Source organism: Phytophthora cinnamomi, assembly GCF_018691715.1.
Source record: "Phytophthora cinnamomi strain GKB4 chromosome Unknown Contig57, whole genome shotgun sequence".
In the NCBI taxonomy this organism is placed as follows: Eukaryota; Oomycota; class Peronosporomycetes; order Peronosporales; family Peronosporaceae; genus Phytophthora; species Phytophthora cinnamomi.
This window is the reverse complement of record NW_027150990.1, coordinates 287,961-310,896: the sequence shown is the minus strand read 5'-3', so window position 1 is coordinate 310,896 and position 22,936 is coordinate 287,961. Positions and strand designations below refer to the sequence as shown.

The window sequence follows — 22,936 nt, the reverse complement described above, 5'->3', positions numbered from 1 at the left end:
CGGAGTTGACTTCGCTTCCAGCCATGAGCTGGAAGCGCTTCACGCGCGACTTGCACGATGGACGCATCGAACAAGTCTGCGTTCTTTCGGACAGCGAAAGAACGGCGAGCGAGAGCGAAGAGCTGAGGCAGCTCTTCATGGAAGTACCACTGAGAGTGAAGACACTCTCAGTGCGAAGACGAAGCGAGAGCGCTTCGAGGAATAAGGTTGGGACTCGCTGAAGTCGAGTCCCTATTACAATTGTTGAGGGAGTACAAAGACGTACTCCCGGAAGACATTCCTGCGGAGCTTCCGCAGGATAAGGGCATTCAGCACGAGATTGATCTCGTGCCGGGCACGAAGTACTGTGTCACGCGGCAGTGGCCACTGCCGCGAGAGCAAGTGAAAGCGATCGACGACTTCTTTGAAAGTCGTCGTAAAGTAGGACAAGTGCGGGAATCAAAGTCCCCGCACAGTGCTCCGACGTTCTGTGTCAAGAAGCCACAGGGCGGATGGCGCATCGTTCATGCCTACAACAAGCTGAACGATGCGACGGTACCGGCGCAGACGCCGATACCACGAAAAGATGTTATCATCGATTCGATGGCCGGGAGCACCGTTTACAGTGCTCTCGACTTGCGAGATGGATTTTATCAAATCCTAATGCGTGAGAGCGATATCCCTCTCACGGCAGTGAGCACGCCAAGCGGCATGCTCTGGGAATGGCTAGTAATGCCACAGGGGCTTAAGAATGCCCCTGCGACTTTCAACAGGTGCGTGACGCACTTGTTGCGCTCGGTGCGCGACTTCGCACCGAGCTACTTCGATGATGTATTCATCCACAGCCGGGCTGTGGACGGGAAGACCGACGTAGAGATGCACAGGGTGCATCTCCGGCAGCTACTTGAGCTTATGCGAAAGCATAAGCTCTACGCGAACCTGAAGAAGTGTATCTTCGGGGCGAGCGAGATACCCGTCCTCGGGTGTCTCGTAGGGAAGAATGGTGTTCGCCCTGACCCGGAAAAGGTCAGAGTGATCAATGAATGGCCAACGCCTTCAAGTGTCAAGGAACTGAGGCAGTTCCTTGGCTTGGCCACGTTTTTTGTGCAAGTACGTGGAGGACTATGCGGGCAAGATCCGCCCGCTGTCACAGCTTCTTAAGAAGGAAGCTATGTGGAATTGGAAACACGATTGCCAAAAGGCATTCGATGCAGTCAAGCGGGGCTTGACTGAGGCGCCGATCTTGGCAGTGGCTGACCAAGATCGCCCATTTCACGTAGTGTGTGACGCATCCGATTTCGCGATCGGATGCGTGTTGATGCAGCACGATCACGAGGGCCGTGATCGTGTTGTCTACTACCAATCGCGTCAGCTGAAGCCAGCTGAGCGCAACTATCCGGTGCATGACAAGGAACTCCTTGCCATGAAGTATGCACTCGCAAAGTTCCGAGTGTATTTGCTTGGGAGTAGACCATTTGTGGTCTACACCGACCATGCTTCACTGCGCACCGCAGTGAAGTCGCCACACATTTCACAAAGAATGGCGAGATGGCTCTCATTCTTTGCGGAGTATAACTTCCGGGTCGAATACAAACCCGGAAGATTGAACGTGGTGGCCGACGCGTTATCACGTCGGCCGGACTATGCAGAAGCTGTTGACGTCAATGCCATTGACGCCATACGATCGAGCAAACCCACATCATCTCTGTTGGATGATGTGAAGGCCGCGTACGCGCACGACGCGGACGCGAAGCTCTTGCTGGCCTATGGCACAGCGCCTTCTGACAAGTCCCGTCAGAAGCTGCCCAAGCACCTTCAAGCGCGTGCACACCGCTTTCGTGTGCACGAAGGACTGCTACTTTACAACGTAGTCGACGACAACGCGGATCGCGTTGTCGTGCCAAATGACCATGACCTGCGACTCAGGATCATGTACGAGTATCACGATGCCCCGACTGCGGGACATCTCGGACGTGAGAAGACTTACGTCCTTCTCACGCGCGACTTCTACTGGCACCACCAGTATAGTGGGTGCGTAAGTACATCCGTGCTTGCGAGGTGTGCCAACGCGTAAAGCCTGCGCCGTTTGCGCAGGCTCCACTGCAATCACTACCAACTCCGTCGGAGTGTTGGAAGTCCATGTCTTTGGACTTCATCTTTGGTCTTCCCCGGACAGCGGAGGGAACACCGGTGTTGTGGTCTTTGTAGACCGTTTCAGCAAGATGGTACATCTTGCTGCGGTGCCAGCAGAGGTGACCGCGAAGCAGACGGCCCGTCTGCTCGTCGACATGGTGTTCAAACACCATGGCATGCCGTCCGACATCGTGTCGGACAGAGACCCGCGCTTCACAGCGCACCTGTGGCAAGAAGTGTTTACACTTCTTGGGAGCCAGCTTTCCATGTCGACTGCGGATCATCCGCAGACGGACGGTCAAACCGAGCGCGTGAATCGCGTGCTCGTCGATATGTTGAAGAGCTACGCTCACTCGTTCCACTACTGGAGCGAGTGCTTACCGATGGCAGAGTTTGCCATCAATAACTCAGTGCATGCCTCGACAGGGCATACACCGTTCTACGTGAATGCCATGCGGCATCCACGTCTACCGAGTTTACTCGGAGTGATGGCTCCCACTTTAAGTGGGGGAGGATCTACGACTGCAATACAGCAGCCGCAGAAAACCGCTGACACTTGCACAGTGTCAGCTGCAACAATGGACAAACCACATGAGTCTGCGCAGGGCGCAGACTCCCCAACAACATGGCCAACGACCACGGGTCTGCGCAGGGCGCAGACACCGCAAAGAACCACGCAGAGGCCGGGCCTCTAGCGGAGAGCGAGCTGAATGACTTCAGCTCGGATGCAATCAGTTTCATCACCAAAAGACAAGCCGTGATTCGGTTTGTCCAAGACATAATAGCAGCTTCTGTTGATCAACAGAAGCTGAACGCAGACAATGCGGGCAGAGGCAACACAAATGAATTTAAAGTTGGTTCATTAGTTTTGTTAGCTACACAAAACCTGCCTAGACATGCAGTTTCGGATTTCGGAGCAAGCAAGCTTGCTCCGCGCTTCATCGGGCTGTTCACTGTGTTGGCACGGCACGGCAACGCATACACGCTAGACATACCGTCTAGCATGCGCCTCCATCCGACCTTTTACGTCGGACGGCTGAAGCCATACCGGCAGCACGAGCCATCTAGCTCGGCTGACCCGAAGCCTCGGCAGGAGCCGAGGCAGAAGCGGAGGACTTGGCCTCGGCGACGAGCAACCTCTCCTCCAGCGCGCGGACGCGCTGGAGCAACCCCTTCATCTGGGTCCCCCATTTCGACCTGGATATTCGAGGCGGTCTCGCAGACCGCCGCGACTTGGGCCTTCTGGTTCGCCAGCTCCTGCTTCAGGGCGGCGAACTCAGCGCCCTGCAGACGCTCCACGACGGCCACCCGGTCGTGGAGAGGCGCATACTGATCAGCCCGGGGCTGATCATACCCGGGGCGTGTTCCCACCCCCGCCACCGCCGATCCGTGACGCCCGCGGCTCAACCCGCTGGATTGTTGAGCGGATTGTTGACCATAGTATCCCGAAAACGAACCCTCAAGGGGCTCGTTTTCGTATTCGTTGGAGAGGATTTCCTCCCCATCGAGATACATGGAGCCGCGGAACGTCTTGCTGGAGGACGTTCCGGAAATGGTGAGGGCGTACGAAGAGCAGTACGCGCTGGCGCAGCGGAAGTAACACGAGCGCTGCGATCATCGCTAGCGCCCGAACCCTCACGTGCTAAGAACTTAGCACGGAGCTCTTTGAGACTCTCGGGCACACGGAACGACGTGTACCCGTTCAGGTCGCGGTCGCTCAAGCGGACCGCGCCTGGAAAGCACTTCGTGCACTGAAAGCCCTCGGGCACCGCGCACGGCACGTTAGCCTCCTCCGCGGCAACGTGGAGCTGCTCCAACTTTCCACGCTTCGAGTACGTCTCGAAGCGATCACGCGCTTGCTTAATCCGATCACGGTAAGCACTCGGCTTCTTGTTGAAGCTCTCAACAAAAACATTCCAACTTTGACAAAGTGCCTGCCATTCGGGCACTTTGCTGCGAGAAGATGTCTTCTTGCTTTGGAACCATCGGAGCTCATGAAAGAGTCCGATGTAGTAATCGCGCCTTTGATGCGTTTCCGCATCAAAGTGCAGCTCGGCAGCCACAGCGTCATCTTTGATGGCGCTGCATACATACAGCGGCACCTCATTCGGAGGTACCGAGTTCCCAAACCGGTCCGCGATCTCGGACGTGGACGGCATCCACGGATCGCGCGCTGCGCCTGCAGCGCGCGGAGAGCCTTGAGCTTTGATATCACGCGCTGCAGCAGCAGTGCGCGGAGTACTGAGAGCCCCAGCAAAAGCGAGTGGGGTATCGCTCTCAGTACGCGAACGCTTCGAACTCGAAGCGTCCGATTCGTCCCCTTCACGTGGGCGAACGATCTTGGCGTGAGGGTCGAGCGATTCGCTCGACACTGAGTCTTTGCGCTGTGAGGGCGAGTCTTCCTCGCCCTCCATATCTTCATCGTCGTCGTCGAAGTCGACGACGTCACCGTACTTCGCCTTCTGGCGTTCGAAGTAGTCGTCGATGGAGAGATGACTCCCCATCGACTTTGCGGACTTCTTCTGAGGCGCGCTCATCGTTGAATGAGCGCGGGTTTCTTCTCCAAACGCGGAGATTTGACGAATGGTCAATTCCAAAGATTGACGTGCGGGGACCCCGCGCGTCTAACCTTAAGGGGGGGATGGTGTAACGGGGTTACACGTACAAGTGGCTGCAAGCCACTTGTGAATTTAACAGATAGGTTATCTGTTAAACGTTTTGGATACTTCCTCACATTGGTGTAAGACACACCGATGGATACATTGAAGTGGACCACCACAGTGAGTGGTCCACACATACCCAAAAGATCCTATTGGTAGAAAGCAGCATCTTTCTACCAATCAGAGACATGCATATTAGCGGGGCTCTGACAGCCAGCCGCTGCCAACCCTTTCATAGATGATAAACAGTTTTAGCAGCTTTTAGAGGAAGATCAATTTACAAACAATACAGTTCTCATTTTTACCTTAAACTACCTACTCGGTGTTTTATTTGATTTATATTATACTTGTGGACTCAAGTATAATTAATTCAAATTATTAATAAACTCCTACGCTTCCTCATACACGTAGCGCAACGTGTAAGCTAAAGTAGTGAGCCAAAGTAGGCCCACTACAGCCTCCCTCTCTTCTTGAGTGGAGGGCTCCATGGCTTTTGTGAGCTTAATGCTGCGGTCTGATGGCGTCGCAGTTGGGTATGTGACGAGGTGTTTGAACCTGTCGAGGACATTTGTTGCATACTTGCGTTGATGAATGAGAATGGTTTTGTCTTTGCGGTTTCGTTCGATTGACCAGCCGAGGATGTATTTCACCTCCCCTAAATCTGTCATTGAAAATCTCTGATTCAGGGCCGATTTAATACGACATACGAGGTTAACCGTGGGAGCGATAATAAGCAAGTCATCCACGTAGACTGCAATGTAGCAGACCCGTCCGTCAAATGTCGCCATAAAGACACAGCGATCCTTAATCAGCTTTCGAAAACCGAGACTCTCTAGGAAGGTAGACAATGTCTGATACCAAATACGAGGTGCTTGTTTAAGACCATAGAGGCTTTTTAATAGTTTGCACACCAAGTGTTCTTGACCAGGGGTCGTGAATCCCTCCGGTTGAGCCATGTATATTTCCTCAGATAGGAAGCCATTGAGAAAGGCAGTTTTAACATCCATCTGATGGATCTCATAATCAAGAAGCGCAGCTATGATGAGGAGAAGGCGAAGCACTTCCATCCGTATGACAGGAGAAAATATCTCGTCGTAGTCAATACCATACTGTTGTAAAAATCCTTTGATAACAAGACGGGCCTTGAATCTATCTATCTCGCCAGTGCCAGTATACTTGACAACAAAGACCCAGCGGTTTTGGAGAACTCGCCGGCCTTTCCGTGGAGGGACAAGGACCCACGTCTTATTTTTCGTAAGGGACTGGTATTCGGATTCGGCTGCTGTTCGCCATTCTCTCGCGTATGAAGATGCCATTGCTGCTTTATATGTTTTGGGTTCCGGCACGTAGCGGATAGCAAGTAGGCTGAGAACTGAGTGAATACGTTCTGCTGCTTCCTCGGAATCTTCCTTAGAATTTAGCTCAGTCAGATTTATTTCATCCTCGTACCGAGGGCGTTTAGTTGAGCGATGTGGAGGAGTAGAAGGCGTCTCCGATATAAAGGAATAGTTTATTGTGCCACGTTCAAGGGCATTTCTCAGTGATGGAAGCGGTTTCGGCGTCGCTGCGATATCAGATGAAAGTGGGATAGTCTCGTCACTTGGTCCGACCTGCGGTGTATGTTCCGCCTCTACAGGTGTATCGTCTGTAGTTGTCGATGGGGCTGGATCTGTCAATGCGGCAAGTTGTAGCGGCAGTGGTAGTGGTTCGGAGGTATCCTCAACGGTTCCAATCGTTGGAAAACTGGTTTCATTAAGGACCACGTCGCGACTGTAGACGATCGCATGGGATTTTACGTCCATAAGACGATAGCCTTTCTTATGTTCGGGAATACCCAGATAAATACATAGCTTAGCTCGTGCATCGAGCTTGTCCCTGTAGATGTCATTCACGTGAGCGTATGCTGCACAGCCGAATACTTTCAGATACTCCACGCTGGGTTTACGGTTGTACTAGAGTTCGTAAGGAGTGCGTCGATATGTGTTCTCGCTAGGTGTCATATTTAGTAGTGTAGTGACGTGAGTAGCACATTCCGCCCAAAGCATCTTAGGTAGTTTGGCATCGAGTAGGAGAGCACGGATGCGTTCTAGGATCGTGCGATTTCGTCGTTCGGCTACACCGTTCTGTTGCGGTGTGTATGCATTGGTGAATTGTGCATGTGTTCCATACCGTGTAAAGATAATTCGACCAAGTTTTTCATATTCCTTGGCATTATCGGCTTGAAGTACCCGAATATCCTTATCTTCTGAGGGGCCTGTATACTCAAGAAGATGAATGTCTGAGCGGAAGATATTCAACGCTTTCATCCGGAAGTTCTCGTAGCAGGAGTATAGCTGACTCCGTGCTTTGATAGGGTATAGGAACATGTAGCGAGTGAAGTCATCAATAAAGACAACGAAGTACCGGCACCCGCTAATACTAGGAACAGGTAGCGGTCCACAAATGTCAGAATGAACTTTATGTAGAGGCATGGTAGCACGCTCAACATGTATATTGGAATGAAATGCATTGCGGTGTGACTTCGCATAAGTGCAAGCAGGACAAAAGAAATTGTCTCGGGGAACTACGGCTGTGTCTTCGAGTCCCTTTAGCGCCTGGTCCTTAGTCAGCGCCTGTAAGACACGAAAGTTAGGATGACCTAGGCGTTTGTGCAAGAGCATAATAGCAGTGGGCTTACCTGACATGGCCACGTGGACTTCTTGCTTTTTGATCGGCGAGGCCGTGACCTGGTACAGCTTGGCACTGGTGGACTTCTTTGCCTTGACATTGAACCTTTGGTCCGACTGCACCGTGCATACGGCGCGCTGGAATGTGAAGCGGAAGTCATGCTCCACTGCTGCAGGAACCGATAAAAGGTTGAACTTCAGTTGAAGTGCGTAGAGCACGTCGCGCAGCGTGAGTTGGCGGTGTTGCCCCTTTGAGTCGGTGACTTGGAGCACGACATCGCCGGTTCCTTCAATTGGAATCTCGGATTTTCCGCCGACGGTGATGACACCGGAGGCAGGATTCTTCGAGATGAACCATTCAGCATGCTGAGTGACATGACTCGTGCACCCTGAATCGATGGTCCAGTTGGAGTCGAAGCTAGCGCTGGCTTGAGCGGTGAGGCTGATGGCAGGTGGTGCCGGCTTGATTACAGTGGCAACCGCAATACGAGCCTCATCACGGCGAGTTTGGCTGTTGCCTCCTTCTTCACGGCGAGACAGTTGTCTCTTGTCGTTGGCGCCACGGTTGTAGCTGCCACGACCGCCGTTGTTCCGACCTCGGCCGCCTTTCTGCCATTGTCCACGGCCACGACCCGAATTGTTGTCACGTCGTTCGTAAGGGTGGGACCTGCGAAGATTTCCGCCGCGAAACTCGAAATTCGCTGGTAGAACGGTGCCCGCCTTGACAGTGCCATCGCGGAGATCCTTCTGCAACCCACGGCATAGTCGAATGTGATGATATGGCTTTTGGCAGCAGCTGCATACTTCGCCGTAGGACGTACCACGTGATGTGGGTTGCTCTGGTGCAATAAGTGCACGTTCATCCTTGGTCCTTCGACTTTCAGGAGTACCCTTCGCCAGAGAGTATCGGGTTTGCGCCTCCATCTTGCGGACTTTATTCTCGATGCTCATCTTGAGTTCATCGTACGGGATGTACTTCCGATTTCCTTTCCAGATGCGCAGATCGTCCTTCCACGACGCTGGCATGGAGTGGAACAGGTACAGTGACTTCTGTCCATCCGTGAGGACCGATTCGGTCGCCTTGGACGCGGCTCTCATCGCGTCTTCGAGAACGAGGAAAAACTCGTTCACATCACTCCCTTCCTCGTACTTGGTTTCCATGAGGAAGTGCTGGATGAAGTATGGGTCACCATGGAACGCGGCTCCCTCGTACTTCTTGCAGATGGCTTGAAAAATGGCGTAAGCCGAGTGAAGGTTCTTGACAAGACGGATGTGCGTGTCGTCCATAGTCTTCATCAGGAAGGCCTTGGTTTGTGCTTCCATGCGGCGCAAGCGCCGGGATGACAACGGTGCTGGTATCTCTTTCTTGGCTCGGCGCTGCGATTTCCGCTGCGAAAACGAGCGTATCGGTGAGGGTGGGCTGGGTGTCGACTTTGTCTTGCCGTCCTCGTCGCTGGCCGCATCGTCCTCCTCGGAGCTTGACTCATAGTCGACGGCTTGAGAGTCGTAGTCGACAGGAGTAGAAGTCTTGGGAGGGTCTTCGACGTCGGACATGTCGGCGTTGTCTGACGAACCATCTTCATCTTCGTCGTCGTCATCGCTCACTCCGTCGTAGTCCTTCTTGGTGACGAAGCCGAGGAGGTGCTTGCCATCAAGCGATGCCGTCACTCGGGTCTTCCACACGTCGAAATTTCTTGACCCGGTAAGTCGGGGGAAGTCGTCACTCGAGACTTGGCTGGGACTCATGACCTGTTAATGTAGCAGGCTTTAGCGCTTGAGAGAAGGACTTGTAGAAAAGACGGTAAAAGGAGGAGTGAGATTAAGTAAGTTATGGAGCAGGGAGCTAGTCTTGCTGCTCACTCGAGAGAAGTATGTGGTTGCCTAAAACACAGATAAATATCGTGCCTACCAACCATTTGACGTTGAATATCAAAGTTTAGAGTCACTGTACTGCGCGAGTCCTTTCAGTATTAGAATAAAGGGTCCACACGGTACTTCGGCTAGGGCTGTGTGACGAGCCCTAACCTCAACATAGATTAAGCATATCGTTCCTTACATGGGGAGGTAGTATTACCGAATTTGAGAATTCCTACATGATACCCCAGGAACATTGAAGTTGTCGCGTTGCACTTGTACACGTATGGGGAGTATATTATTATAGTATTACCGAATTTGAGAATTCCTACATGATAACCCAGGAACGTTGAAGTTGTCGCGTTGCACTTGAACACGAGATGTACAGGTGAAATGCACAAGAACACTCCTCTGATAAATGCAAATGCAACGATGCGCGTGTACTCATGTAGTTAGGCTTCTTCCTCGTCGGCAGTTCGTGTATCGATATCGCGATCAACCGATACGTTTGCAAGCATTGTCACCCCCTTCGCTACGTAGCGTTGGTCCAGCGAACGAGCTTTTCCTCACCTCCGGCAGCAATGTAGCTCCCGCCCCAATTGCACGAGAATTAAAGTGTACGGCTGCCCCCGACTCACATTGCTCTGCTATGAAGTCACGCTGCATGAATCACGAGTAAATCTGCCCCTTTTTCGGAAGACCCTGGCATTCTGCAAGCTCTTTGCAAAAAAAACTGGTTGTTTTGGCTCGGCTCTGCTGCATTACATGCTGTCATCGAGTGGTGAGCTGGGCGCACCGCTGAACATGATTGGCTAGTGAGGGATGTGCTTTAGGAGATATGTCAGCTGTAGGAAATCTCAACTTCGGAAAAGCCAAATCTATCATTGTCTGTAGAAATCCTAAAAATGGAGCTGCAGGTGGTGTCATAAGAGGTTGTGTATGTTGGAAATGGACACACAGTCGGATCCTAACTTGAAAGATGCCAAATCCAAGTGGCATCAAGTGTGTACCTCGTTTCGAAACGAAAACAAAGGGAAAAGATTGGGTGGAAGGATGTGCTGAACTGTTGTTTTGTTAGAAATGTGGCCTCGAAACCATATATATAATAGGTATATATCCCTCTACTGGTACTGCTCCTGTGGGCCTGTAGCCGGTGTGGTTATGGAGGCGCGGGGCCGCTATACATCTAATGTAGCTGTACACGGTATAACGTCCATTGTGATGACGGGAGAAATCAGCGCTGAACTGGTACATACTAGTATGGGCGTGAGCCTCACACGATTGAACAAAGGAACCTGTACGGCTTTTACTGCCTCACTCAGGTGCCTATATCAGTATACTTAAGTAACGGGTAGCATCAAATAGCGCATCCTTCCCAAATTGAATACATCCTCTCAAATCTGATAGAAATTGTTGAATATACAAAGCTATTGTACCTACACCAATTTGTAAAGGACAAATCGCAGGACAAAAACGATTCTGACTTGATTTCAGGATATTTTGTATATTTTTGGTATTTTGTCCTAAAATTCGAAAAAAGCATGAGTTTGTCCTGAATTGTTGCTTATTAGGGGCAACAATCTCCATTAAACTGCTTATAAAGCCGTACCTGATGACATTGCGAGTCGCTCTGCAACAGCACCAGGGCTTTCTTCGTGGTTTGAGGCGTCGCCACGACGTCTATGCTCGCTCGCGACTAGACTCCGAAGGTGAAGACTCCGCGGACGAATTACTCGAAAATCTGAACGAAATGATCTTTTAGGACTGAAGTTTCCATTTAAGTTTTTATAGTATACCCTCTCCTATTATGTACCTTTCTTGAATGTATAAGCTTTCAATCCAATAGTATGCGGTACACAATTCGGCGTTATCCATTAAGTTAGTAAATATCACTGCCAATACCGTATAGAACTTGTTGATTCCGACATTGATGTTTGAGTAGGGTAGGGGTACGAAATACCCTATCAAATAACATATCCACCCGTAATATTTCATAATAATTTGATGTACCTACGCTCCGTTCCTTCTCTACAGTAGTAGACTGTGAAAGGGATTCCCAAAATCAATGCATAAAGCTGTTGTTTTCCCCTAAGTACTAGTATAACGAATTGCCCCTATGTTTGTGTTTTGCTTACCTGGTAATGGCGCTGTTCAGACAACGCTTGGAACCTGGAACCTGACAAAAATTAGTGACATTTTGCCCTGTAACCTGAGAAAAGGCCACTAAAAACACCAGGAATAACCCGCTTCAGTGCCCTTTCTCAAAAGTTCCTGGAATCTGGGACTTCTACAATCAAATAGAAAGCCTACCCTCCCTCCCTGTCAGAATCAATGTTCGAAATGATTGTGCGCTAGACTCGCTCGTGTAGCTGAACACGCGGCAAATCCTGGAACCTGGGGCCTTTTTCTCAGGTTCCAGATCTCAGTTTTGTCTGAACGGGGCCATTGGCCCCGTTCACCGGTCAGTCGATTGATAAGATCAGCGTTGTGTCAATTCTCATTGAATAATAGTCAGTTTTGTTGATTCAAACAAGAGTATAGATTTCATCAATCAAAGTTCTCTGCTCAGGATTTCACGATCACGAACAGTTACGCGAAATTGGTCAAATGTTGCGCATACACGTATACAAGTCACCAACAATATAGCCGGGCTGCTGTTGCCTACGACTTGGCTCGTCTCGCGAACGTGGCTCGGATGAAGTTTCGCCAGCGGGGGCGCTCAGCGGCCTGCGGGTCCGACCGGCGACGACGAAGCTGTGTCTCTGCAACCTCAATACGCGGGGATCTGCGTTCCTCAATGGAATGGCGAGTCTGTTTAACAATTGTACCACGTGACATCACACGACTGCAGTACAACACACCAACTCGGCTGGATCCTCTACCAACCTGAGCGCCAAACGAGGTTTGATTGTCCTGCACTGAGTTCTCCTCCTTACCGTACTCGTGGCCATCTGCGCGCATCTGCTCCAGGTACGGCTGACCTGAGTAGATACTAAGTGAGTACTTGCTTCAACGTCAAAAATTCTGTTTGCATCAAAGGGAATGATAGGAGCAAAGTACCGTTCCAGCAGAAGACTACGCCCGTTTCCTTCTGCCACTTAGCAATGCGATTGTGTAGTATCGCGGTGTACTTTGGCAGCTCGCGCTCAATGCGCAGTCGCGTTCTCTCGTCGGGGACGCCGTGCCTAGATGCGCACAGGACAATGAGAACGACTGCTCCAAAACAATCGCCACGGTGATTCGTACTCGGCGCGAACTTGAAGAACCTCTTCGCGCTTGACAACGTACTAACACAAATTCAAGCTCAAAGTGATCCGTCTCCGTGTAAATGGCGGGAGCCCCCCCCCCCAAACGTACATTGGTCAGAACCCTCATGCCAAAAAGTTGTCGCTTCAGCCGCTCGGCCTCTTTCTCGTGCGCGCGGAAGACCTTGTAGGACAGGTCTGAATTCGGTGTCGTCATCATAGCTGCGAAGTGCGAGCGCTGGTCGGAGCTGTAGCCGAGCAGGTCCCAGTACTCTGCGATGGTGTTGCGCAAATTCGTCACCTGGACAGCAGTCGCAGCAAACCGCTTATGGTGACGTTGGAGCCTTGTCAACTCCGCCTCGCACTACGAATATAAAGCAGTGTATCAGGACACCTAGATCGACAAGTCGTGAGGCGCACGGCTTACCGATGCGAGAGCAGCTCTACTAACTCCTTTCACGGTCTTTCGAAAGCGACTCCGCTCGTCTTCGGAGATCTACGCACAGACCAAAGCGGTCGGTTCCCGAACACCACAAAGTTTGAGGAGAAGCCTTGCCACACGCACCTGCAATTTCTGCCACAGATCTTGGATCTCCCCGAGCATCTCTGCCAAGCGCGCTTCTCGCTTGACCTTGAGCTCACGGAGCTCGACAGTTCGCTGCGATATCTTCTGCAGCATCTCGGGGGTTAAATCTCGCTTCTAGGAAACAGCACACGCAAAGGTTAGCACAGCAGATTACGCATCTTCAACTCTCGCAGCGTGACCTTCAAACGGGCATTTACGTCAGCCTCGAAAGTACAATCCGCAGGAATTTGCAGCTCGCGAGCCAGGCTCACGCACTCGCCGACAGCCTCCAAGAGCGCAGCCCTCCGCATGTGCTACACACCATGTTTACAGTCGAACACATTTTGAGCAAGCGCACGCCCACATCGAGCCAATCCATCCAGCCGCAGCGTACAACTTCGCGCGACTTGGTAGCCACCAGCTTCTGCAGCGTATCTCTGTACTCCTCGCTCAGGTCCGACGCGTCCGTAGGCTAAGACCGCCAGTTAGAGTACGTGCGCGTCGCCATTGGAACACAACAGCCACAACGTACCAGTGCGGACGTGGTGCCCAGCTTGGCATCCATTTGGGCCAAGTGCTCTCGGAGCTTGCTGACGTCGTCCACTCGGCTGGCGCGAACCTGCATGCCGCCACCCCCAGTGAATGCCAGCACAGAGCAGAACCTCGCAGAGCTGAGCCACCCTCGTACACTGTCCAGAAACTTGAACTCCATCTCCAGCGCGGCAAGTCTGTCCCGCAGCGGCCCACAACAGAGCTGGTCCAGCGGCCGGATCATCCGCCCCGCCGACTGCAACAGGAAGCAGCCAGTGTCAATCAGCGCAACGGTGCAGTCCGTCTTTTATCCCAAGCACCTCGTCGCCCCGGAACTGCGCCTTGATGGCCTGCACGTCCCTCTCCAGCTCCACCACACGGGCGGTGGCTCGCTCGATTTCTCTGCGCCAGGCGTTCACTCTCTGCTGGCAGCTCCGCTTGACCACGGCGGCCAGAGCGCTCTTCTGCTGCAGCACCTCGTCCGCGGACAGCCCGAAGTCCTCCCACAGCGGCCGGAGCTGCGCCAACGCGTCGCTTGCTGCGGTCTGTGCGGACGCAGCGACGTCCACGTCGTGGCCGTTGGATTGCTGGTGCTCGGCCATGGCTTTCGTCCTCTGGATTGCTGGCGCACCGCGAATCGATCTGGTGGCATCGCCACCTTGAAGTGCTGACGTACTTGCAGCGGTACCCTGTACCGTTCATGTGCACCACACCAACTAACGTCAAGGTTTTATCTCCACAATCGCCCGAGGTTTTCCTTCTGCGTGCTCATGTGGGCCACGCCAATGAACACCCCAGCCATTGGCTGGCGGTGGCCGCAAGTGCCTGCCCCTGTGGCCAGCCGCTCACAATTCATCGCTCTTTGGAAGGAACAGGAATCGATCGCAGCCATGGCTACCCAACGTGAGGAGGACATCAAGATGATGCTGGCCGCCCAGGTCCACATCGGCACGCGCAATGCCGACTCCAAGATGTCGGACTACATCTGGCGCCGCCGCAACGACGGCATCCACATCATCAACGTGGGCAAGACGTGGGAGAAGCTCATGCTGGCCGCGCGCGTGATCGTGGCCGTGGAGAACCCGGAGGACGTGATCGCCATCTCGGCCCGCCCGTACGGCCAGCGCGCCGTGCTCAAGTTCGCGCAGCACACGGGCTGCCAGGCCATCGCCAGCCGCTTCACGCCCGGCACGTTCACCAACCAGATCACCAAGCAGTTCCGCGAGCCGCGCCTGCTCATCATCACGGACCCGCGCACCGACTCGCAGGCCGTACGCGAGTCCTCGTTCGTCAACGTGCCCGTGATCGCCTTCTGCGACTCGGACTCGCCGCTGCAGTTCGTGGACGTGGCCATCCCGGCCAACAACAAGGGCAAGCTGTCCATCGGCCTGCTCTACTGGCTGCTCGCCCGCGAGGTGCTGCGTCTGCGCGGCACCATCTCGCGTGCGCTGCCCTGGGACGTGGCCGTGGACCTGTTCCTGTACCGCGACCCGGAGGAGCTCAAGAAGGCGGAGGAGGCCCAGGCCACCGCCGCCGAGAGTAGGCCCGCGCCGGCTGGGGCGAGGCCTCGCAGACCCTGCCGAGCCCGCTCTGTACGCCGCTGAGCCTGCCGCCGCCCCGCTGCCAACGCCGAGTGGACCTCGGCCGGCAACACGGAGTGGTCGGGCGAGGCCGGCGCTGCCCGCCGCCACGTCCAACTGGGACGCCGCCGCCCCGCTGCCAGCAGCGGCTGGGACTAAGCGTCCTGCCGCCAGCTCTGGACGGTTCGTTGCTCTTGATGTGCTGCAACTCACTCCACCAAGGACCTCGTTCTTTCGACGATGAAGTGCTCGGAGCGTCTTCGCGGGGTGACGCTGCGCTCTGCTGTGGCGCGTGGGCGGCCGCATGGAATAGACGACGGTGTTATGCGATGGCACCTGGTTAATGCGACCTCAAGCTCCGCCGCAGCGGAGGGCTCGACTAATACACTCCTCGATAACCTCCGAAACCCTTTTCTCCTCCTTCAATCTGCCGCATACAATCCGCTCTATATCCTGCCCTTCAACGGTAGCTCTACCTCGTGTGTGTCACACCATCTTTTCGAGAACGTGGAAGATCCGCCATACAAAGCGCAAGTGAAAAATCGGCCCACCGCCCAGTGGCTGCCCTCGCCGCATCGCACAAGGAAGAAATCCGAGCCAAAGGCAGGCGAGAAGCCCATGAGCGAGCAGCCCCAGCAGGCCGCGCCGGAGCCGCCGGCCCAGGCCCAGGCGGAGCACACGATGACGGTGGACGCCGTGGCCGCCGAGGCCGAGGCGCAGCAGGCCGCGGCCAAGCGCAAGGGCGGCGAGGACACGCCGCGCAAGCGCCACGCCAGCCCGCGCGCGGCCAGGAGCGACAAACCGCCGGCCGAGGGCGACGAGACGGAGTCGGAGCCCGAAGCAACTAAGAAAGCGGGCCAAGACGGCGGCCAAGGGCGCCAAGCGCGGCCCGGGCCGCAAGAAGAAGAGCGGAGCCCGCGCCCGACTCGGACGACGAGCAGCGCGAGGTGGAGCGCAAGGTGGCGGCGCTGGGCGACGACATCAAGGGCCGCTTCGGCCAGGTGGTCTGGGCCAAGATGGGCGGCTACCCGTACTGGCCCTGCATCATCACGGACCCGCGCCTGCTGCCCAAGAAGCTGCAGGACACGGCCGTCAAGGCGCTGGAGACCAAGTTCCTCGTCTTCTTCTTCGTGTCCAACAACTTGTACGTGCGGGCCGCGGAGCGGGGAGGGCCGCTGGTGCTTGAGCTGACGTGGACATGTTGTTGCTGTGTGTTTTGAACTGCTGGTGCTGCTTGCTGGCAGCGCGCCGGTGTCGTTCAAGATGATCGAGCCGTGGGACGACGCCAAGTTCAACTACAGGGAGGGCCACCCGGAGAAGGACTCGAAGGCGCCCAAGCGGCGGGTGAAGCTCATGGCGGCGATCGAAGTGGCGGACGTGAGTGCAGGCAGAGGTGAAGGGAGGTGCATTTGCCGCAATGGCCTCTGACTGGGGAGTTTGCGTGTGGGGTTTTGTGTTTGTGTTGTGTGTGTGCAGAAAGAGATCAAGCTGCCCATCGAAGAGAGGGCGGACGGCCTGCTGAAGCCGGAAGAGAAGGTGGAAGAAGAGGAGGGCTGCGGTCGAGCCCCCTCCACCTGTGAAGCGAAAGCCCGGCAGACCCCCGAAGAACAAAGCAGCAGCCGCCAAGCCGGCGCCGAAAAAGACGCCGAAGAAGCGGCAAGCGAAGGGAGAAAATGCAGAGGAAGCGGCAGATGACAAGGGTGGAAAGGAGACGGCGGTTGCAACTACGACACAGGAAGAGGAGGAGGATGCGGCGGGCCCGACGCTGAGCAAGGAGGAGATTAAGGCAAAGGTAGCGAGTCGCAAAACGCCCAAGAAGAAGGAGCAGATGACGGTGCGAACGCCGCGGGAGGGTCCGCCAAGAAGGCACCTAAAGCTACTGTCAAGCACTCGAAGTCGAATGGCTCTGCTGAGATTGACAGCAAACGCAAGAAGGAGATTGAACTGGTGGTTCCGCACAAGACCGTGAAGTCGGCCGATATTCGCGAGATGACCGAGGAGGCAGCCAAGAAGAAATTGAGTGGCTCAAGCCGAAGACGAAGAAAGACAAGGGAGAGTACAAAGTGGGCGATCTTGCTTTATTCGCGAGCAAAATGGCACGATTGCATGCGAAGGAGTCGACGCGGAATAACGACGAGCTAGTTGCCATGATGCAGGAGTTGTTTAGAGAAACGCTCATGTACCGTTCGGATGTCGAGCGGTCAGGCTTGGCTGCAATTATTGCGACTTTGCGCAAAGCTTAAGCCCACGGTCGGTCAAGCAGCAAGCGCACTCGAAAGCACATGATCAAGATCTTGAACAACGACACAGAGATTTCCCATTTGGGCAAGAAAAAACCACAACGATGCTGTCGCACACGGTACGAAGAAACGGAAGGCTGAGAACGGAGCTTTGTGAAGTCGGAAGAACACCAGAAGAAATCTACGAGCGAGCCACCGCCTGCACCCGCAGCCAATGGTGATGCCAAAGACAGCCCACAGTCATGTCACCACCTACCAAGTCTCCTTCACCTTCAAAGAAATCAGACAACGCGACAACAAAGATCGACGCAGTAACGACCAAAGAAGAGAAGGTGGCGGCCACAGAGACGGTAGCAACTAATGATAAGGTTGTGGTGACCAAGGTGGAGAAAGTGACGACCAAGGAGGAGAAGATAGTTAGCAAATCCGGGGAAGATGTGGTCGTGAAGGATGCTCCTTCGAAGGATCCGCCAGCACAGGGTGAGGATACTGCTGAGAAGCCCGAAACAACTACGGAGGACAATCAACCAGCTTCGCCTGTGAAGGGAGGCGGAGAACTCTGCCGATGGTGCGGCGAAAGACAAGGAGGACATTTTCGAAGCACCAGAGCATGTGGACAAGAATCGAAAGATTTTGCGGAGATGCTGAGCAAAATCCTAGACCACGAAGGATCAACGCGTCGTGACCTGGCGCAGGAGATCGAGGTGCGCTCACTCATCTGCTGTTGCTACACTGCCAATATCTAACTAAGCGTTGTTGTGAATATGTTGGCAGGCCGCTTTGTTCGAGCGCTTCAAGGAGAGCAACGACGATTACTTGACGCAAGCGCGGATCATAATCTTTGGCCTGAAGGAGAACGAGCCCATGCGGGAGCGACTCTACTCTGGTGCCTTGCACTGCCTCGAGTTCGCATACGCCGACGATGCGGTACGTGCACTTACTGACAACACCGATCGCGGAGAACCTAACTGACGTTCACAATGGTCTGGCTCGTGCCTTTTTGCAGTTCTTCAAGGCGGAGTGATAGGACGTCGCCGCAAGTGTAAACAGAGAGCTGTAGGAACTTACTCATTGTTCGTCTTCTGGCGTTATCAGCCGACACCCCAGCGTTCGGAGAGCAGGCAAAAAAATGTCATGAGATCAGAGTTCGAACTTGTCCACCTCTGCTGTTGCCTTCCCTCGTGTTGGTATGCTCCAGGAGGGTTTGATGCGCCGCAATCGCCTCCCGATCTGACTACGAGTGTAATCCTCGATCATGGCGAGAGCGAACCTGCTGCTGAGCGAAGAGCTGGAGCGCGCGTTCGCCGACGCGCAGAGCGGCAAGCTGCGCTACGTCAAGGTGAGCATCGACGACGAGTCGTTTGTGCTGGGCGCGGCGGGGCCCGCGACTCCCGACCCGCGCGCCGACGTGGCGCAGCTGGCGGCGACCGCGCTGAGCGCCGAGCAGGCGGCGTTCGTGCTGCTGTGCCCCGACACGAGCGTGGCGGCGCTGCGCTGGGTGCTGCTGGCCTTCGTGCCCGAGGGCGTGAGCGTGCGCGACCGCATGCTCTACTCGTCGTCGCGCGACTCGCTCAAGAAGCAGCTGGGCTTGAACTACTTCTCGGGCGAGTTCCACGCCACGGAGCTGGTGCGTGAGAGCTAGAGAGAGAGAGAACAGTAGAGCGGAGGGGTGACGGCTGTGCTTTTGTTGCTGGCTGAGGTAGAGCGAGGTGACGTGGGAGAGCTTCCTGGAGGCCCGCAAGAAGCAGGCGGCGGACGCGCCGCTGTCCGAGTCGGAGCGGCTGCTCAAGGAGGCGGCCATGCTGGAGCGCGACACCAACGTCAAGTCCAGCGCCATGGGCGTCGTGCCCTTCGAGATCACGCAGAACGTGCGCGACAAGCTGCGCCTGCTGCAGGACAACAAGTTCGACTGGATCGCCATGGTGAGCAGAGCAGAGCAAGGAGCAGTGTAGTGTGGTGTAGGGTGCTGGGGGGAAGCGGATGCCGACTGTGTTTGGTGCGTCTTCAACTTGTAGAAACTGAGCGAGGACAACGAGAGCGTCGAGGTGGTCAAGAGTCTGGAGAGCGTCGAGCTGATCGACGTGCCTACGACGCTCGACCGCCGCGCGCCGAGCTTCGTGGCCTACCGCTACCGCGGACCGGTGGCCTCTGGCGCTGCGTCGGCATTGAGTGAGTTTGGTTCGATGGCCACGGATCATCGTGTCTTGAGACTTCGCTCTACTAACTGTGGTTCTTGACGAATGCGGCAGTTTTCATGTACGTGTGCCCGGAAGACTCGCCTGTGCGCCTGAAAATGGTCTACTCGACGTGCAAGGCCACCGTGCTGTCTGTGGCTAACGAGCAGCTCAACATCACGTTTGACCACACGGTAAGCAGATACTACTCGACGCGTCTTCGTGCCGAAAGCCTCCTGCGTTGACATGTCTTGCCATCTCCCCGTTCAGATCGAGATCAACAACCCGAGCAGCGCGGTCGACGACATTCGCTCGGGTTGGCGCCGCCCAAGACCGAGGAGGCTCAAGCCGCGCGAGTTCGCTCGTCCTGCTGCTCCTGGCGGTCGCGGCCGCGGTCGAGGAAGAGGTCGCGGGCCTCCTGGCGCGCAGTAACCTACGAAGACTCTCCGCTAGACGTGACCAGTGCCGACAGCAAGCCAACTCGAAGCAGCACAAATGGATAAAGCGTGAAGTGATCGAACGGCACCGTATTCAACCGATAGACCCCACAGGCTCTAGCCTGTCGCCTGAGTCGTCCCTACTCCTGCTCTCGAGCATCTCCAGCACGTCCCAGCCAACCCATGGCCGTGCCGTCAGCGTGTTTATCTCCTACCTTTCTTCTTGCCCTTCTTCTTGCCGCCGCCCGAGCTGGCCGTGGCCGCGCCGGCCGCCGCCGCCGCCTTCTTCTTGGCCTCGTCGGCCTCCCGCTCCAGCCGCAGCTTGCGGCTCTGCAGCTGGGGATGAGCTCGGCCATCTTGAGCATGAGCGCCTTGCGCGTCGGCGTCGGCGTTCTCGGCGAGCCGTCGTCGCGCACGAAAGGCGCACACGCACGCAGCCCGACACAGAGCCAGTCGCGCGGGTACTTCTTAGCCGGCTCCAGCACGTGCGGCAGCTGGAGGAACGTGCAGACCTCCGACATCTCGTCGGCCAGCGGCGCCTCGCACGCCTGCAGCTGCGGCACGCGGCGGCCCTGCTGCACCGTCTTGCGGTCGTCGATGTAGTTCGGGTAGAACGTCAGGAGGCTCGCGGTGGGGGCGCCCTCCGCCAGGCCGTACGCGTAGATGAGCTTGGCTCACCGCTACCCGGGGAAGACCAAAGATGAGATCTAAGACATGGACTTCCAACACTCCGACGGAGTCGGTAGTGGTAGTAAAGGAGCCTGCGCGAATGGCGCAGTCTTTACGCGTTGGCATACCTCGCAAACACGGACGTACTTGCGCACCCACTTGTACTGGTGGTGCCAGTAGAAGTCGCGACTGAGAAGGACGTATGTCTTCTCACGTCCGAGATGTCCCGCGGTCGGGGCATCATGATACTCGTACGGATCCTGAGTCGCAGGTCATGGTCATTCGCACGACAACGCAATCCGCGTTGTCGTCGCTCATTTAAAGCTGTTGTAACGGGGTTACATACAAGTCGCTGCAAGCCACTTGTGAATTCTGAATGGGTTATCTGTTAAACGTTTTGGATACTTCCTCACATTGGTGTAAGACACACCGATGGATACATTGAAGTGGACCACCACAGTGAGTGGTCCACACATACCTAAAGATCCTATTGGTGAAAGCGGCATCTTTCTACCAATCAGAATTTATGCATATTAGCGGGGCTCTGACGGCCAGCCGCTGCCAACCCTTTCATAGATGATAAACAGTTTTAGCAGATTTACGTGGAAGATCAATTTACAAACAATACAGTTCTCATTTTACCTTAAACTAGCTACTTGGAGTCTAATCTAAGTTAAATTATATTTGTGTATTCAAATATAACTAACCAAAGTAATTACTAAGTACTTCCCTCATACGTAGCGCGAGTGTAAGAAGCTAAAGTAGTGAGTCAAGTTAGACCCACTACACCTGGTAACTGTAGTCCGTCCAACGACCGACTGCCGTACGTCGTACGGGTGTACGAACGCAGACCGAACCCCATGAGCACGGAGGTGCCCATGGAGACTCCAACACGCCTGCAACGCATGTTGCACGCGCTGACTGCCCCACCTGTCTGACCCAGGTGGGAGGCCCTCAACGACTGTCACAGTCATTGGAGAAGCGGCGATAGCTACAATGCTGCTTACGCTATCGCCGACGGAGCAACATGGTGTTGCTCGGTTCATCATGAAGGAGCATCGTGATGCTGCTTCCTCAGTAGGCGTCGTCAGGACGACACCGCGTGCTCAATCATTAAAATTGAGCGTAAGCAATTACGTGGGAAGAGAGGCGAGCCTCTCCTCCGGTAGCTTGTCAGACTCGCACGCCATAGCGGCTCGACGTATCGTCGACCCGCTGTCGAAGTCGCGTTCGCCATGTCCTGCCTTGGCGGACGCGCAAAGATTGCGTATGGACGCCGACTCTCCGATCCTACTGCTCAGCACGTACGAAGTGTTCAAAGAGGAGCTCAAACAAGCGTTTGGCCCCAAAAACAGTTCCGGTCGAGGGCAGGTTCCTCGACCTTCAGCAGGTAAGCATGACGTCCATGCTTACGCGCAGCGCGCACGATACTTGGTCTCAAATATCGTGACTAACCCGATTGACAGGGCGACCAAGGTCGTCACGTTCATGAAAGGACTTAGAGATGGGCCGTGAAGACCTATCTTTCCGAGGTACCCGAAGCTCTCGAAGCAATCACCCCTTGCCATGCAGAAGAGTTTAGCCTGGGGCAGGCTAACTGCATGTGAACGATGCCGAGGCCGCAACCACGCCCGGTAGCGAGGACGGGAGGTCCGGAACCAATGGACCTCAGACGCAACAACTGCTGGTTACCAGCAGCAGGGACAACGTGCGATGCTTCCGTTGCGGAAGGAACGGTCACTTTGCACGGAGTGCACAGCTCCATGCCCCTGGAGGTGGCCGTCTGCGATGCTAGGCATCGCCGCGAGATAACGCGTCCAGCGGGCGCGGGGCGCCCTGCGTATGCAGTCGCGCGAGCCGACATCGGCACGCGACGACAGGGACTGCAGCCCCAGTGAGACCAGCTCTCACTGCGAAACAAGATGACAGGCCAAACCTAGTCATCTTGAAGGTTTACTCGAAGAAGGCGAGTGACTCTCTTCAGCTTTGGTGACTCAGGCGCGTCGAGCAACTTTGTTCGACTACGAAGCCTTCAGACTTGACTTCGAGGAGGTAGATACACCTCGAAGTCTTCTGGAACGACTGGCAACAGGTCCATCGTGAAGACCGAGAAGAGCGTCGTGAACGTGGCTTCTCATTACAAACACGAGTGTTTGTCGAACCCTTCGTCCTGGACCTGGACGATAAATTCGACGTGGTAATG

The 22,936-nt window shown here is 54.9% G+C and overlaps 7 protein-coding genes across 7 annotated transcripts; 4 read left to right on the top strand and 3 right to left on the bottom strand.

Annotated features, from left to right (window-relative positions):
• Window positions 1-7,373: 7,373 nt before the first annotated feature.
• Window positions 7,374-9,184, bottom strand: IUM83_19047 (uncharacterized protein; the record flags this gene model as incomplete). Its single annotated transcript, XM_067944076.1, has 2 exons — window positions 7,374-7,384; window positions 7,450-9,184. The coding sequence occupies 2 exons, from the start codon at window positions 9,182-9,184 to the stop codon at window positions 7,374-7,376; spliced, it is 1,746 nt and encodes a 581-aa protein (XP_067787803.1).
• A 2,769-nt stretch (window positions 9,185-11,953) lies between these two features.
• On the bottom strand, window positions 11,954-14,235 carry IUM83_19046 (Anaphase spindle elongation protein 1; the record flags this gene model as incomplete). Its single annotated transcript, XM_067944075.1, has 12 exons — window positions 11,954-12,103; window positions 12,179-12,273; window positions 12,353-12,477; window positions 12,539-12,579; window positions 12,650-12,901; window positions 12,965-13,033; window positions 13,103-13,237; window positions 13,303-13,416; window positions 13,497-13,574; window positions 13,635-13,721; window positions 13,791-13,889; window positions 13,954-14,235. The coding sequence occupies 12 exons, from the start codon at window positions 14,233-14,235 to the stop codon at window positions 11,954-11,956; spliced, it is 1,527 nt and encodes a 508-aa protein (XP_067787802.1).
• Window positions 14,236-14,523: 288 nt separating this feature from the next.
• IUM83_19045 (Ribosomal protein S2) lies at window positions 14,524-15,237 on the top strand (the record flags this gene model as incomplete). The annotated part of the gene is made up of 1 exon (XM_067944074.1): window positions 14,524-15,237. The coding sequence occupies one exon, from the start codon at window positions 14,524-14,526 to the stop codon at window positions 15,235-15,237; it is 714 nt and encodes a 237-aa protein (XP_067787801.1).
• Window positions 15,238-15,831: 594 nt separating this feature from the next.
• On the top strand, window positions 15,832-17,456 carry IUM83_19044 (Transcription elongation factor S-II, central domain; the record flags this gene model as incomplete). The annotated part of the gene is made up of 7 exons (XM_067944073.1): window positions 15,832-16,040; window positions 16,121-16,357; window positions 16,458-16,590; window positions 16,690-16,749; window positions 16,802-17,047; window positions 17,128-17,233; window positions 17,356-17,456. The coding sequence occupies 7 exons, from the start codon at window positions 15,832-15,834 to the stop codon at window positions 17,454-17,456; spliced, it is 1,092 nt and encodes a 363-aa protein (XP_067787800.1).
• A 239-nt stretch (window positions 17,457-17,695) lies between these two features.
• Window positions 17,696-18,477, top strand: IUM83_19043 (Transcription elongation factor S-II, central domain; the record flags this gene model as incomplete). Its single annotated transcript, XM_067944072.1, has 3 exons — window positions 17,696-18,157; window positions 18,228-18,380; window positions 18,460-18,477. 3 exons carry the CDS (start codon window positions 17,696-17,698, stop codon window positions 18,475-18,477), a joined length of 633 nt encoding a protein of 210 aa, XP_067787807.1.
• A 231-nt stretch (window positions 18,478-18,708) lies between these two features.
• IUM83_19042 (twinfilin-like protein) lies at window positions 18,709-20,059 on the top strand (the record flags this gene model as incomplete). Its single annotated transcript, XM_067944071.1, has 5 exons — window positions 18,709-19,080; window positions 19,157-19,375; window positions 19,469-19,622; window positions 19,703-19,821; window positions 19,898-20,059. The coding sequence occupies 5 exons, from the start codon at window positions 18,709-18,711 to the stop codon at window positions 20,057-20,059; spliced, it is 1,026 nt and encodes a 341-aa protein (XP_067787806.1).
• A 209-nt stretch (window positions 20,060-20,268) lies between these two features.
• On the bottom strand, window positions 20,269-20,714 carry IUM83_19041 (Transmembrane protein; the record flags this gene model as incomplete). The annotated part of the gene is made up of 2 exons (XM_067944070.1): window positions 20,269-20,420; window positions 20,498-20,714. 2 exons carry the CDS (start codon window positions 20,712-20,714, stop codon window positions 20,269-20,271), a joined length of 369 nt encoding a protein of 122 aa, XP_067787805.1.
• Window positions 20,715-22,936: the final 2,222 nt, after the last annotated feature.